General features: G+C 78.2%; 2 protein-coding genes across 2 annotated transcripts in view; both read left to right on the top strand.

Moving 5' to 3' along the window:
• LOC125430760 (disintegrin and metalloproteinase domain-containing protein 30-like) overlaps positions 1-11,311 on the top strand; it is a 34,224-nt gene extending 22,913 nt beyond the window's left edge. Inside the window, exon 9 of the mRNA XM_048492963.1 lies at positions 11,156-11,311. Coding sequence (XP_048348920.1) covers positions 11,156-11,311 — 156 coding nt within the window. The remainder of the gene's footprint in view (positions 1-11,155) is intronic.
• Positions 11,312-13,694: 2,383 nt separating this feature from the next.
• ATG16L2 (autophagy related 16 like 2) overlaps positions 13,695-15,342 on the top strand; it is a 48,959-nt gene continuing 47,311 nt past the window's right edge. Inside the window, exon 1 of the mRNA XM_048492946.1 lies at positions 13,695-13,704. Coding sequence (XP_048348903.1) covers positions 13,695-13,704 — 10 coding nt within the window. The remainder of the gene's footprint in view (positions 13,705-15,342) is intronic.

Genomic DNA, 15,342 nt, shown 5'->3' with positions numbered 1-15,342 from the left:
GTGGGGGGGGGGGGGGGTGGGGGGGGGGGGGGGTGGGGGGGGGGGGGGGTGGGGGGGGGGGGGGGTGGGGGGGGGGGGGGGTGGGGGGGGGGGGGGGTGGGGGGGGGGGGGGGTGGGGGGGGGGGGGGGTGGGGGGGGGGGGGGGTGGGGGGGGGGGGGGGTGGGGGGGGGGGGGGGTGGGGGGGGGGGGGGGTGGGGGGGGGGGGGGGTGGGGGGGGGGGGGGGTGGGGGGGGGGGGGGGTGGGGGGGGGGGGGGGTGGGGGGGGGGGGGGGTGGGGGGGGGGGGGGGTGGGGGGGGGGGGGGGTGGGGGGGGGGGGGGGTGGGGGGGGGGGGGGGTGGGGGGGGGGGGGGGTGGGGGGGGGGGGGGGTGGGGGGGGGGGGGGGTGGGGGGGGGGGGGGGTGGGGGGGGGGGGGGGTGGGGGGGGGGGGGGGTGGGGGGGGGGGGGGGTGGGGGGGGGGGGGGGTGGGGGGGGGGGGGGGTGGGGGGGGGGGGGGGTGGGGGGGGGGGGGGGTGGGGGGGGGGGGGGGTGGGGGGGGGGGGGGGTGGGGGGGGGGGGGGGTGGGGGGGGGGGGGGGTGGGGGGGGGGGGGGGTGGGGGGGGGGGGGGGTGGGGGGGGGGGGGGGTGGGGGGGGGGGGGGGTGGGGGGGGGGGGGGGTGGGGGGGGGGGGGGGTGGGGGGGGGGGGGGGTGGGGGGGGGGGGGGGTGGGGGGGGGGGGGGGTGGGGGGGGGGGGGGGTGGGGGGGGGGGGGGGTGGGGGGGGGGGGGGGTGGGGGGGGGGGGGGGTGGGGGGGGGGGGGGGTGGGGGGGGGGGGGGGTGGGGGGGGGGGGGGGTGGGGGGGGGGGGGGGTGGGGGGGGGGGGGGGTGGGGGGGGGGGGGGGTGGGGGGGGGGGGGGGTGGGGGGGGGGGGGGGTGGGGGGGGGGGGGGGTGGGGGGGGGGGGGGGTGGGGGGGGGGGGGGGTGGGGGGGGGGGGGGGTGGGGGGGGGGGGGGGTGGGGGGGGGGGGGGGTGGGGGGGGGGGGGGGTGGGGGGGGGGGGGGGTGGGGGGGGGGGGGGGTGGGGGGGGGGGGGGGTGGGGGGGGGGGGGGGTGGGGGGGGGGGGGGGTGGGGGGGGGGGGGGGTGGGGGGGGGGGGGGGTGGGGGGGGGGGGGGGTGGGGGGGGGGGGGGGTGGGGGGGGGGGGGGGTGGGGGGGGGGGGGGGTGGGGGGGGGGGGGGGTGGGGGGGGGGGGGGGTGGGGGGGGGGGGGGGTGGGGGGGGGGGGGGGTGGGGGGGGGGGGGGGTGGGGGGGGGGGGGGGTGGGGGGGGGGGGGGGTGGGGGGGGGGGGGGGTGGGGGGGGGGGGGGGTGGGGGGGGGGGGGGGTGGGGGGGGGGGGGGGTGGGGGGGGGGGGGGGTGGGGGGGGGGGGGGGTGGGGGGGGGGGGGGGTGGGGGGGGGGGGGGGTGGGGGGGGGGGGGGGTGGGGGGGGGGGGGGGTGGGGGGGGGGGGGGGTGGGGGGGGGGGGGGGTGGGGGGGGGGGGGGGTGGGGGGGGGGGGGGGTGGGGGGGGGGGGGGGTGGGGGGGGGGGGGGGTGGGGGGGGGGGGGGGTGGGGGGGGGGGGGGGTGGGGGGGGGGGGGGGTGGGGGGGGGGGGGGGTGGGGGGGGGGGGGGGTGGGGGGGGGGGGGGGTGGGGGGGGGGGGGGGTGGGGGGGGGGGGGGGTGGGGGGGGGGGGGGGTGGGGGGGGGGGGGGGTGGGGGGGGGGGGGGGTGGGGGGGGGGGGGGGTGGGGGGGGGGGGGGGTGGGGGGGGGGGGGGGTGGGGGGGGGGGGGGGTGGGGGGGGGGGGGGGTGGGGGGGGGGGGGGGTGGGGGGGGGGGGGGGTGGGGGGGGGGGGGGGTGGGGGGGGGGGGGGGTGGGGGGGGGGGGGGGTGGGGGGGGGGGGGGGTGGGGGGGGGGGGGGGTGGGGGGGGGGGGGGGTGGGGGGGGGGGGGGGTGGGGGGGGGGGGGGGTGGGGGGGGGGGGGGGTGGGGGGGGGGGGGGGTGGGGGGGGGGGGGGGTGGGGGGGGGGGGGGGTGGGGGGGGGGGGGGGTGGGGGGGGGGGGGGGTGGGGGGGGGGGGGGGTGGGGGGGGGGGGGGGTGGGGGGGGGGGGGGGTGGGGGGGGGGGGGGGTGGGGGGGGGGGGGGGTGGGGGGGGGGGGGGGTGGGGGGGGGGGGGGGTGGGGGGGGGGGGGGGTGGGGGGGGGGGGGGGTGGGGGGGGGGGGGGGTGGGGGGGGGGGGGGGTGGGGGGGGGGGGGGGTGGGGGGGGGGGGGGGTGGGGGGGGGGGGGGGTGGGGGGGGGGGGGGGTGGGGGGGGGGGGGGGTGGGGGGGGGGGGGGGTGGGGGGGGGGGGGGGTGGGGGGGGGGGGGGGTGGGGGGGGGGGGGGGTGGGGGGGGGGGGGGGTGGGGGGGGGGGGGGGTGGGGGGGGGGGGGGGTGGGGGGGGGGGGGGGTGGGGGGGGGGGGGGGTGGGGGGGGGGGGGGGTGGGGGGGGGGGGGGGTGGGGGGGGGGGGGGGTGGGGGGGGGGGGGGGTGGGGGGGGGGGGGGGTGGGGGGGGGGGGGGGTGGGGGGGGGGGGGGGTGGGGGGGGGGGGGGGTGGGGGGGGGGGGGGGTGGGGGGGGGGGGGGGTGGGGGGGGGGGGGGGTGGGGGGGGGGGGGGGTGGGGGGGGGGGGGGGTGGGGGGGGGGGGGGGTGGGGGGGGGGGGGGGTGGGGGGGGGGGGGGGTGGGGGGGGGGGGGGGTGGGGGGGGGGGGGGGTGGGGGGGGGGGGGGGTGGGGGGGGGGGGGGGTGGGGGGGGGGGGGGGTGGGGGGGGGGGGGGGTGGGGGGGGGGGGGGGTGGGGGGGGGGGGGGGTGGGGGGGGGGGGGGGTGGGGGGGGGGGGGGGTGGGGGGGGGGGGGGGTGGGGGGGGGGGGGGGTGGGGGGGGGGGGGGGTGGGGGGGGGGGGGGGTGGGGGGGGGGGGGGGTGGGGGGGGGGGGGGGTGGGGGGGGGGGGGGGTGGGGGGGGGGGGGGGTGGGGGGGGGGGGGGGTGGGGGGGGGGGGGGGTGGGGGGGGGGGGGGGTGGGGGGGGGGGGGGGTGGGGGGGGGGGGGGGTGGGGGGGGGGGGGGGTGGGGGGGGGGGGGGGTGGGGGGGGGGGGGGGTGGGGGGGGGGGGGGGTGGGGGGGGGGGGGGGTGGGGGGGGGGGGGGGTGGGGGGGGGGGGGGGTGGGGGGGGGGGGGGGTGGGGGGGGGGGGGGGTGGGGGGGGGGGGGGGTGGGGGGGGGGGGGGGTGGGGGGGGGGGGGGGTGGGGGGGGGGGGGGGTGGGGGGGGGGGGGGGTGGGGGGGGGGGGGGGTGGGGGGGGGGGGGGGTGGGGGGGGGGGGGGGTGGGGGGGGGGGGGGGTGGGGGGGGGGGGGGGTGGGGGGGGGGGGGGGTGGGGGGGGGGGGGGGTGGGGGGGGGGGGGGGTGGGGGGGGGGGGGGGTGGGGGGGGGGGGGGGTGGGGGGGGGGGGGGGTGGGGGGGGGGGGGGGTGGGGGGGGGGGGGGGTGGGGGGGGGGGGGGGTGGGGGGGGGGGGGGGTGGGGGGGGGGGGGGGTGGGGGGGGGGGGGGGTGGGGGGGGGGGGGGGTGGGGGGGGGGGGGGGTGGGGGGGGGGGGGGGTGGGGGGGGGGGGGGGTGGGGGGGGGGGGGGGTGGGGGGGGGGGGGGGTGGGGGGGGGGGGGGGTGGGGGGGGGGGGGGGTGGGGGGGGGGGGGGGTGGGGGGGGGGGGGGGTGGGGGGGGGGGGGGGTGGGGGGGGGGGGGGGTGGGGGGGGGGGGGGGTGGGGGGGGGGGGGGGTGGGGGGGGGGGGGGGTGGGGGGGGGGGGGGGTGGGGGGGGGGGGGGGTGGGGGGGGGGGGGGGTGGGGGGGGGGGGGGGTGGGGGGGGGGGGGGGTGGGGGGGGGGGGGGGTGGGGGGGGGGGGGGGTGGGGGGGGGGGGGGGTGGGGGGGGGGGGGGGTGGGGGGGGGGGGGGGTGGGGGGGGGGGGGGGTGGGGGGGGGGGGGGGTGGGGGGGGGGGGGGGTGGGGGGGGGGGGGGGTGGGGGGGGGGGGGGGTGGGGGGGGGGGGGGGTGGGGGGGGGGGGGGGTGGGGGGGGGGGGGGGTGGGGGGGGGGGGGGGTGGGGGGGGGGGGGGGTGGGGGGGGGGGGGGGTGGGGGGGGGGGGGGGTGGGGGGGGGGGGGGGTGGGGGGGGGGGGGGGTGGGGGGGGGGGGGGGTGGGGGGGGGGGGGGGTGGGGGGGGGGGGGGGTGGGGGGGGGGGGGGGTGGGGGGGGGGGGGGGTGGGGGGGGGGGGGGGTGGGGGGGGGGGGGGGTGGGGGGGGGGGGGGGTGGGGGGGGGGGGGGGTGGGGGGGGGGGGGGGTGGGGGGGGGGGGGGGTGGGGGGGGGGGGGGGTGGGGGGGGGGGGGGGTGGGGGGGGGGGGGGGTGGGGGGGGGGGGGGGTGGGGGGGGGGGGGGGTGGGGGGGGGGGGGGGTGGGGGGGGGGGGGGGTGGGGGGGGGGGGGGGTGGGGGGGGGGGGGGGTGGGGGGGGGGGGGGGTGGGGGGGGGGGGGGGTGGGGGGGGGGGGGGGTGGGGGGGGGGGGGGGTGGGGGGGGGGGGGGGTGGGGGGGGGGGGGGGTGGGGGGGGGGGGGGGTGGGGGGGGGGGGGGGTGGGGGGGGGGGGGGGTGGGGGGGGGGGGGGGTGGGGGGGGGGGGGGGTGGGGGGGGGGGGGGGTGGGGGGGGGGGGGGGTGGGGGGGGGGGGGGGTGGGGGGGGGGGGGGGTGGGGGGGGGGGGGGGTGGGGGGGGGGGGGGGTGGGGGGGGGGGGGGGTGGGGGGGGGGGGGGGTGGGGGGGGGGGGGGGTGGGGGGGGGGGGGGGTGGGGGGGGGGGGGGGTGGGGGGGGGGGGGGGTGGGGGGGGGGGGGGGTGGGGGGGGGGGGGGGTGGGGGGGGGGGGGGGTGGGGGGGGGGGGGGGTGGGGGGGGGGGGGGGTGGGGGGGGGGGGGGGTGGGGGGGGGGGGGGGTGGGGGGGGGGGGGGGTGGGGGGGGGGGGGGGTGGGGGGGGGGGGGGGTGGGGGGGGGGGGGGGTGGGGGGGGGGGGGGGTGGGGGGGGGGGGGGGTGGGGGGGGGGGGGGGTGGGGGGGGGGGGGGGTGGGGGGGGGGGGGGGTGGGGGGGGGGGGGGGTGGGGGGGGGGGGGGGTGGGGGGGGGGGGGGGTGGGGGGGGGGGGGGGTGGGGGGGGGGGGGGGTGGGGGGGGGGGGGGGTGGGGGGGGGGGGGGGTGGGGGGGGGGGGGGGTGGGGGGGGGGGGGGGTGGGGGGGGGGGGGGGTGGGGGGGGGGGGGGGTGGGGGGGGGGGGGGGTGGGGGGGGGGGGGGGTGGGGGGGGGGGGGGGTGGGGGGGGGGGGGGGTGGGGGGGGGGGGGGGTGGGGGGGGGGGGGGGTGGGGGGGGGGGGGGGTGGGGGGGGGGGGGGGTGGGGGGGGGGGGGGGTGGGGGGGGGGGGGGGTGGGGGGGGGGGGGGGTGGGGGGGGGGGGGGGTGGGGGGGGGGGGGGGTGGGGGGGGGGGGGGGTGGGGGGGGGGGGGGGTGGGGGGGGGGGGGGGTGGGGGGGGGGGGGGGTGGGGGGGGGGGGGGGTGGGGGGGGGGGGGGGTGGGGGGGGGGGGGGGTGGGGGGGGGGGGGGGTGGGGGGGGGGGGGGGTGGGGGGGGGGGGGGGTGGGGGGGGGGGGGGGTGGGGGGGGGGGGGGGTGGGGGGGGGGGGGGGTGGGGGGGGGGGGGGGTGGGGGGGGGGGGGGGTGGGGGGGGGGGGGGGTGGGGGGGGGGGGGGGTGGGGGGGGGGGGGGGTGGGGGGGGGGGGGGGTGGGGGGGGGGGGGGGTGGGGGGGGGGGGGGGTGGGGGGGGGGGGGGGTGGGGGGGGGGGGGGGTGGGGGGGGGGGGGGGTGGGGGGGGGGGGGGGTGGGGGGGGGGGGGGGTGGGGGGGGGGGGGGGTGGGGGGGGGGGGGGGTGGGGGGGGGGGGGGGTGGGGGGGGGGGGGGGTGGGGGGGGGGGGGGGTGGGGGGGGGGGGGGGTGGGGGGGGGGGGGGGTGGGGGGGGGGGGGGGTGGGGGGGGGGGGGGGTGGGGGGGGGGGGGGGTGGGGGGGGGGGGGGGTGGGGGGGGGGGGGGGTGGGGGGGGGGGGGGGTGGGGGGGGGGGGGGGTGGGGGGGGGGGGGGGTGGGGGGGGGGGGGGGTGGGGGGGGGGGGGGGTGGGGGGGGGGGGGGGTGGGGGGGGGGGGGGGTGGGGGGGGGGGGGGGTGGGGGGGGGGGGGGGTGGGGGGGGGGGGGGGTGGGGGGGGGGGGGGGTGGGGGGGGGGGGGGGTGGGGGGGGGGGGGGGTGGGGGGGGGGGGGGGTGGGGGGGGGGGGGGGTGGGGGGGGGGGGGGGTGGGGGGGGGGGGGGGTGGGGGGGGGGGGGGGTGGGGGGGGGGGGGGGTGGGGGGGGGGGGGGGTGGGGGGGGGGGGGGGTGGGGGGGGGGGGGGGTGGGGGGGGGGGGGGGTGGGGGGGGGGGGGGGTGGGGGGGGGGGGGGGTGGGGGGGGGGGGGGGTGGGGGGGGGGGGGGGTGGGGGGGGGGGGGGGTGGGGGGGGGGGGGGGTGGGGGGGGGGGGGGGTGGGGGGGGGGGGGGGTGGGGGGGGGGGGGGGTGGGGGGGGGGGGGGGTGGGGGGGGGGGGGGGTGGGGGGGGGGGGGGGTGGGGGGGGGGGGGGGTGGGGGGGGGGGGGGGTGGGGGGGGGGGGGGGTGGGGGGGGGGGGGGGTGGGGGGGGGGGGGGGTGGGGGGGGGGGGGGGTGGGGGGGGGGGGGGGTGGGGGGGGGGGGGGGTGGGGGGGGGGGGGGGTGGGGGGGGGGGGGGGTGGGGGGGGGGGGGGGTGGGGGGGGGGGGGGGTGGGGGGGGGGGGGGGTGGGGGGGGGGGGGGGTGGGGGGGGGGGGGGGTGGGGGGGGGGGGGGGTGGGGGGGGGGGGGGGTGGGGGGGGGGGGGGGTGGGGGGGGGGGGGGGTGGGGGGGGGGGGGGGTGGGGGGGGGGGGGGGTGGGGGGGGGGGGGGGTGGGGGGGGGGGGGGGTGGGGGGGGGGGGGGGTGGGGGGGGGGGGGGGTGGGGGGGGGGGGGGGTGGGGGGGGGGGGGGGTGGGGGGGGGGGGGGGTGGGGGGGGGGGGGGGTGGGGGGGGGGGGGGGTGGGGGGGGGGGGGGGTGGGGGGGGGGGGGGGTGGGGGGGGGGGGGGGTGGGGGGGGGGGGGGGTGGGGGGGGGGGGGGGTGGGGGGGGGGGGGGGTGGGGGGGGGGGGGGGTGGGGGGGGGGGGGGGTGGGGGGGGGGGGGGGTGGGGGGGGGGGGGGGTGGGGGGGGGGGGGGGTGGGGGGGGGGGGGGGTGGGGGGGGGGGGGGGTGGGGGGGGGGGGGGGTGGGGGGGGGGGGGGGTGGGGGGGGGGGGGGGTGGGGGGGGGGGGGGGTGGGGGGGGGGGGGGGTGGGGGGGGGGGGGGGTGGGGGGGGGGGGGGGTGGGGGGGGGGGGGGGTGGGGGGGGGGGGGGGTGGGGGGGGGGGGGGGTGGGGGGGGGGGGGGGTGGGGGGGGGGGGGGGTGGGGGGGGGGGGGGGTGGGGGGGGGGGGGGGTGGGGGGGGGGGGGGGTGGGGGGGGGGGGGGGTGGGGGGGGGGGGGGGTGGGGGGGGGGGGGGGTGGGGGGGGGGGGGGGTGGGGGGGGGGGGGGGTGGGGGGGGGGGGGGGTGGGGGGGGGGGGGGGTGGGGGGGGGGGGGGGTGGGGGGGGGGGGGGGTGGGGGGGGGGGGGGGTGGGGGGGGGGGGGGGTGGGGGGGGGGGGGGGTGGGGGGGGGGGGGGGTGGGGGGGGGGGGGGGTGGGGGGGGGGGGGGGTGGGGGGGGGGGGGGGTGGGGGGGGGGGGGGGTGGGGGGGGGGGGGGGTGGGGGGGGGGGGGGGTGGGGGGGGGGGGGGGTGGGGGGGGGGGGGGGTGGGGGGGGGGGGGGGTGGGGGGGGGGGGGGGTGGGGGGGGGGGGGGGTGGGGGGGGGGGGGGGTGGGGGGGGGGGGGGGTGGGGGGGGGGGGGGGTGGGGGGGGGGGGGGGTGGGGGGGGGGGGGGGTGGGGGGGGGGGGGGGTGGGGGGGGGGGGGGGTGGGGGGGGGGGGGGGTGGGGGGGGGGGGGGGTGGGGGGGGGGGGGGGTGGGGGGGGGGGGGGGTGGGGGGGGGGGGGGGTGGGGGGGGGGGGGGGTGGGGGGGGGGGGGGGTGGGGGGGGGGGGGGGTGGGGGGGGGGGGGGGTGGGGGGGGGGGGGGGTGGGGGGGGGGGGGGGTGGGGGGGGGGGGGGGTGGGGGGGGGGGGGGGTGGGGGGGGGGGGGGGTGGGGGGGGGGGGGGGTGGGGGGGGGGGGGGGTGGGGGGGGGGGGGGGTGGGGGGGGGGGGGGGTGGGGGGGGGGGGGGGTGGGGGGGGGGGGGGGTGGGGGGGGGGGGGGGTGGGGGGGGGGGGGGGTGGGGGGGGGGGGGGGTGGGGGGGGGGGGGGGTGGGGGGGGGGGGGGGTGGGGGGGGGGGGGGGTGGGGGGGGGGGGGGGTGGGGGGGGGGGGGGGTGGGGGGGGGGGGGGGTGGGGGGGGGGGGGGGTGGGGGGGGGGGGGGGTGGGGGGGGGGGGGGGTGGGGGGGGGGGGGGGTGGGGGGGGGGGGGGGTGGGGGGGGGGGGGGGTGGGGGGGGGGGGGGGTGGGGGGGGGGGGGGGTGGGGGGGGGGGGGGGTGGGGGGGGGGGGGGGTGGGGGGGGGGGGGGGTGGGGGGGGGGGGGGGTGGGGGGGGGGGGGGGTGGGGGGGGGGGGGGGTGGGGGGGGGGGGGGGTGGGGGGGGGGGGGGGTGGGGGGGGGGGGGGGTGGGGGGGGGGGGGGGTGGGGGGGGGGGGGGGTGGGGGGGGGGGGGGGTGGGGGGGGGGGGGGGTGGGGGGGGGGGGGGGTGGGGGGGGGGGGGGGTGGGGGGGGGGGGGGGTGGGGGGGGGGGGGGGTGGGGGGGGGGGGGGGTGGGGGGGGGGGGGGGTGGGGGGGGGGGGGGGTGGGGGGGGGGGGGGGTGGGGGGGGGGGGGGGTGGGGGGGGGGGGGGGTGGGGGGGGGGGGGGGTGGGGGGGGGGGGGGGTGGGGGGGGGGGGGGGTGGGGGGGGGGGGGGGTGGGGGGGGGGGGGGGTGGGGGGGGGGGGGGGTGGGGGGGGGGGGGGGTGGGGGGGGGGGGGGGTGGGGGGGGGGGGGGGTGGGGGGGGGGGGGGGTGGGGGGGGGGGGGGGTGGGGGGGGGGGGGGGTGGGGGGGGGGGGGGGTGGGGGGGGGGGGGGGTGGGGGGGGGGGGGGGTGGGGGGGGGGGGGGGTGGGGGGGGGGGGGGGTGGGGGGGGGGGGGGGTGGGGGGGGGGGGGGGTGGGGGGGGGGGGGGGTGGGGGGGGGGGGGGGTGGGGGGGGGGGGGGGTGGGGGGGGGGGGGGGTGGGGGGGGGGGGGGGTGGGGGGGGGGGGGGGTGGGGGGGGGGGGGGGTGGGGGGGGGGGGGGGTGGGGGGGGGGGGGGGTGGGGGGGGGGGGGGGTGGGGGGGGGGGGGGGTGGGGGGGGGGGGGGGTGGGGGGGGGGGGGGGGGGGGGGGGGGGGGGGTGGGGGGGGGGGGGGGAGAGGGGGGGGGGGTTGTGTTGGGTGGGGGGGAGGGGGGGGAGGGGGGGGGGGGGGGTGAAGCCCCTACCAGCATGGCCAATTGGCCATGCTGACAGAGGCTGATGGGAATTGTAGTTCCTGAACATCTGGAGAGCCGCAGGTTCCCTACCCCTGATCTAGGTTCACTTCAGTGTATCCGCACTGCAACTGAGCTCAACGTTGTTTTGTCTCAGTTCCCCCCCTTATGAACTGCACCTTTCTGCTGGAACAAGGTTGATACCGCTTCGAAGCTTCGAAGTGCGGACGCATCGAAACGACACCTCATCCGTTCAACCAATCAGGCACCGCTTTTGTGGCATGGGCAGAATGGGAGAGTCGTGGCGGGCATGTAACTGTAAACTGTAAAAACTGTAAAAAAAGAACGCTCCGTTTCCCATGGTAACACAAGCTCCAGTCACGATCGAGGAGCGAAACAGGCACCAAGATGATCCCGCCCACTTAGCTCAGTTCCAGGGGGCCAAGTAAGTTGCTGTGCGGACAGCCTGGAATCGCCCCCCACTGAAGGGAACCGAGTCGACCTTGGCTCCCTTCTGTAGTGCGGAAAGCCCCTTTTTTGTGTTTTTAATCGAATTATTTGGTCATTTTAACTAAATTTTTAATAGCTTAAATGTTTTCATGTTTTTCCGGACGCTGCCTTTGTGGACCCCGATTGACAGCACTACATGCGAAAGGGATCTGGAAGTCTTAGTAGACCGTCAACTAAATATGAGCCAGCAGTGTGATGCGGCAGCCAAGAAAGCCAATGCGATTCTGGGAGGCATCGATAAGAGTATGGTGTCTAGATTGAGGGGTGTAATTGTACATTGCATCTGCATTGGTTAGACCAGGGGTCGGGAACCCGCGGCTCGCGAGCCGCATGCGGCTCTTCCGCCGCTGTTCTGCGGCTCCAGGAGCCGAGCCACGGGTCCCATCTTCACCCGCCCTGCAAGGAGCAGGGCGGGCGCTTCACTCGCCCGGCGGCCGGCCAGGCCGAGCCGCCGGGTCCCATCTTCACCCGCCCTGCAAGGAGCAGGGCGGGCGCTTTACTTGCCCGGCGGCCGGCCAGGCTGCCAGGACCCTCTTCGCCCGCCCTGCTCCTTGCAGGGCGGGCGCTTCACTCGCCCGGCGGCCGGCCAGGCCGAGCCGCCGGGACCCCCACCGCACGCGGCTCCATTTCTCCCCACCCTGCATGCCTGTGGCATGTGCAGAGCGCTCTCAGTAGCCTCACTCACACACACGCCCCTGACCTCATCCTGCGGCTTTCCGGAGTGGAGATCCCAAGAAGGAGCAGTCAGGTGGGAGGGGCCTCTTGGAGGGAAGGGGAAGGGCTCCTGGGTGGGGGAGGGGGTTTTGCAGCGTGGCTCTCCGCGGCCAGGTTTCCCCAGGCAGCCCTTCGGTTCCATTTTCTCAAGGCAAGCCTCCCCGCACGTGTGCAAGCAAACACGCGCGCCATCCCAGCCACTCCGCCCATGTCTCCCTGGCCCAGCTGCAGCCGACTCTGACCGGACTGGCCCTGCGCAGAGCGGCTCCTCCCGGGCGTCCGGCATCAGGTCTGTGGGCAGCATCCTGGGGGTTGCGGGCGCGGCGCAAGTTCACTGGCAACCTGCTCTGCAGGGCGTGGGGCCTCTTGGCCCCGAGCTAGACCCTCCTTGCTTGCCAGCCCTTTGCCCGCCCGCCCGCCCGCCCGCGTCTGACCCAGACCCAAAGCGGGTTTGCTATGTCGATTTTCTTCCCAGCAGGCATCCAAGAGGCAGCAGACGCTGTTCTCCTTTTCCCCTTTTTATCCCCACAACAACAACCCCACGAGGTAGGGTAGGCTGAGATAAGGTGACTGGCCCAAGGCTGACCACTAAACTTCCGTGGCAGTGCAGAGATTTGAACCGGGGTCTCCCAGACTCCAGTTTGCCAGCTACTTCCCTGGTGCTCTGTGGGCCTGACCCAGCAAAGAATACCCCAGAGCAGAGGGGGAGGTGTGGTAGATTTGGATTTCCCCCCTACTGCATAGAGATGCTGCTGCAGATATGGCCTCCAACGCAGCCTAAGGGCAGTCTCTTTTTTAAAATGTATTATTATTATATATATATAATTTTTCATAATTAACAAAACGAGGAAATACATGCATGCCTTATCAACAAAGAGAGCCTTTAAAGTTTCCCAATACTTTCCCACAAAAACCAAGTGTTGTTTCCTGAAAGCCCCATTGAGGGTGGCCCCTTTCCTTGGGGGGAATTAGGCCAGCTGGCCATGTGTTTTGGAAATGCTGTAAGGCCTGGTTTTTTTTGGGGGGGGGTGGGGGTGGGGGTGGGAGAATACCAGGTTGTAAAATGGAAGATAAGGCTGATTTGCAAATGAGCAAACACTCATATTGTGGCCTTTAAAAGATGTAGCATGAAATATTTATGCAGGGCAATCGTCAGCATTAGATAATAATCCCTATGCCAGTTATGGGCCAGAATTTAGGATGGAGCTGTCAGGCATTTATATTTGGAAATTTCATAAATCTGCCAAATAATATAATGTTATATGCTAATTTATAAAGGATGCATTTATGTTGTAAAAAAAGTAACATAATTTAAATCTGACAGGAACTAAGTATTGCATAAATATCAATTTCCCCCAAAATTTCTGGGTTTGTTTGAGAAAATAAACCACTACTACCCCTGAGTTCAAAATGTTCAAAATGTGTTTACATAAATAAAAAATTATTTTATCTATAGCACTTCATGGATTTCATAAGCAACACACTGTAATTGTTTATATACAAAGCGTAAAGGTAAAAAAACCAATATATAGTGTTATATTCATTTTAAATGTCAAAAAGTATTTGCGGCTCCACGTGTTTTCTTTTCCGTGGAAAACGGGCCCAAATGGCTCTTTGAGTGTTAAAGGTTCCCTACCCCTGGGTTAGACCATTGGTCAGACTATTCTGCATTGGTTAGACCTCACCTGGAATATTGTGTCCAGTTCTGGGCACCGCAATTCAAGAAGGATATTGACAAGCTGGAACGGGTCCAGAGGAGGGCAACCAAAATGGTCAAAGGTCTGGAATCCATGCCCTACGAGGAGAGACTTGGGGGAGCTGGGTATGTTTTGTGTGAAGAAGAAGAAGAAGAAGAAGAAGAAGAAGAAGAAGAAGAAGAAGAAGAAGAAGAAGAAGAAGAAGAAGAAGAAGAAGAAGAAGAAGAAGAAGAAGAAGAAGAGGAGGAGGAGGAGGAGGAGGAGGAGGAGGAGGAGGAGGAGGAGTTTGGATTTATATCCCCCCTTTCTCTCCTGCAGGAGACTCAAAGGGGCTGACAATCTCCTTGCCCTTCCCCCCTCACAACAAACACCCTGTGAGGCTGAGAGAGCTCCGAGAAGCTGTGACTAGCCCAAGGTCGCCCAGCTGGCGTGTGTGGGAGTGCACAGGCTAATCCAAATTCCCCAGAGAAGCCTCCACAGCTCAGGCGGCAGAGCTGGGAATCAAACCCGGTTCCTCCAGATTAGATACACGAGCTCTTCACCTCCTACGCCACTGCTGCTCACAAGAGAAGGTGAAGAGGGGGCATGATAGCCATGTCTAGATATTTGAAGGGATGTCATGTTGGTGAGGGAGCAAGCTTGTTTTCTGCTGCTCCAGAGACTAGGACCAGGAGTCATGGGTTCAAGGTGCAGGAAAAGAGATCCCACCTGAACACTAGGAAGAACTTCCTGACCGTCAGGGCTGGAATTCACTACCCTGGAGTGTGGTGGAGTCTCCTTCTTTGGAGGTTTTTCAAGAGAGGCTGGATGGCCATCTGTCAGGAGTGCTTTGATTTTGTGTTCCTGCATGTCAGGGGGTTGGACTGGATGGCCCTTGGAGGTCTCTTCCAACTCTAAGATTCTATAATCTGTATGTATGAGGTCAGGGTCAGGTTAACCCAATAATATGTTTTTGCGGAGAGGCGTGGGGGGACATTCCCTCATCTAAGTAAGCTTTCAGAGCCGCACATTTATTTATGCCTTTGCCGGTTCTCTTGGAAATCTCCACTTTGCCTGACTTCGTAGCCATGGAGACCGGTTTGCCATCCTTGAATCGATTTGGATGCTTCAGACGCAGGGAGCGGATTTATGTGTCTTGGCAGCCGAGAGGACAGTTTAGGAAGAAAACTCGCAAGCGTAACCGAAATCCAGTTTAGCCTAAAAGGATGGCATTTGTTGTCAAACGGGGAGGCGTTCCCGAGGATTAGCACTGCTGGAACAACGTACAATAGAAGATATTCTCAGCCGGATCAGCCGGCTCTGGTGGGTTTTTCCGGACTATGTGAGCTGGCCGTTTAAGCTTCTGATGTTTCACCCACATCTATGACTGGCGTCTTTGGAGGAATGTTACGGTATAAGTTTCTATCCGTGGCACAGTGTTCTGTGTGGGTGGATTTCTGTTTTCACACTGATTTCCAGGGGCATATCACAGGAGCGTGCATTTGTCTCTTTGGCACAGCGTGGATCGTACTGTCCAGTTCAGGGGTCTATTGGCCATGCTGGCAGGGGCTGATGGGAATTGTAGTCCATGAACATCTGGAGAGCCGCAGGTTGCAGACCCCTGCTCTAGTTGGATATCCGTTTTGACCCAACTATACTGCACCATGGAGGGAAAGATAACTATATCAGTGGCTTAGGGAGCAGCAGTGGCGTAGGAGGTTAAGAGCTCGTGTATCTAATCTGGAGGAACCGGGTTTGATTCCCCGCTCTGCCGCCTGAGCTGTGGAGGCTCATCTGGGGAATTCAGATTAGCCTGGGCACTCCCACACACGCCAGCTGGGTGACCTTGGGCTAGTCACAGCTTCTGGGAGCTCTCTCAGCCCCACCTCCTCCTCCTCCTCCTCCTCCTCCTCCTCCTCCTCCTCTTGCACTCTAATCTGGAGGAACCGGGTTTGATTCCCAGCTCTGCCGCCTGAGCTGTGGAGGCTTATCTGGGGGATTCAGATTAGCCTGTGCACTCCCACACACGCCAGCTGGGTGACCTTGGGCTAGTCACAGCTTCTCGGAGCTCTCTCAGCCCCACCCACCTCACAGGGTGTTTGTTGTGAGGGGGGAAGGGCAAGGAGATTGTCAGCCCCTTTGAGTCTCCTGCAGGAGAGAAAGGAGGGATATAAATCCAAATCTCGGTCATCTGGAAATCAGTTGCAATACCTGGAGATTTTCAGGTGCTCCGTGGAGGTTGGCAGACCTAGGAAACCCACCGTTTCATGCCAGTTTTTATCTGGACCTGAGCGACCGGGACCCTCCATTAAAATATTCTTAGCAGTTGGGAAAATAAAGGCATTTTTGTTAGAGATGAATCAGAGTTTGGAAGCCAGCAGGTTTGGGTTTGTGGAGGTGTTGACTGGAACCAAATGCCGCCTAGCCTAAAAATGGACCAGCGAGAAGATAAAACCAAGTAGGATGAACATCAGAAATAGCAGTTGAAATGTGGGTCTCACCCAGTGGTGGGATTCAGCCGGTTCGCACCGGTTGTTAAAATGGTGCTTGTAAACAACCAGTGGTTAAATTATCAGAATCCCACCAATGATCTCACCCCCACGCAAAATAAAACAAGTAAATCATATCAGAAAAGCTCCTTGATTTTTTCCAGTCCTGACTCTGCCCTGGAGTGGAGGTTGGAACTCAGGATTCAGACAAGAGCAGGAGCGACAAGAGTGGGCCACGGGCCACGTA

Source organism: Sphaerodactylus townsendi, linkage group LG04 (assembly GCF_021028975.2).
Source record: "Sphaerodactylus townsendi isolate TG3544 linkage group LG04, MPM_Stown_v2.3, whole genome shotgun sequence".
In the NCBI taxonomy this organism is placed as follows: Eukaryota; Metazoa; Chordata; class Lepidosauria; order Squamata; family Sphaerodactylidae; genus Sphaerodactylus; species Sphaerodactylus townsendi.
The sequence above is the reverse complement of the archived record's forward strand: the minus strand, read 5'-3'. Positions and strand labels throughout refer to the sequence as shown.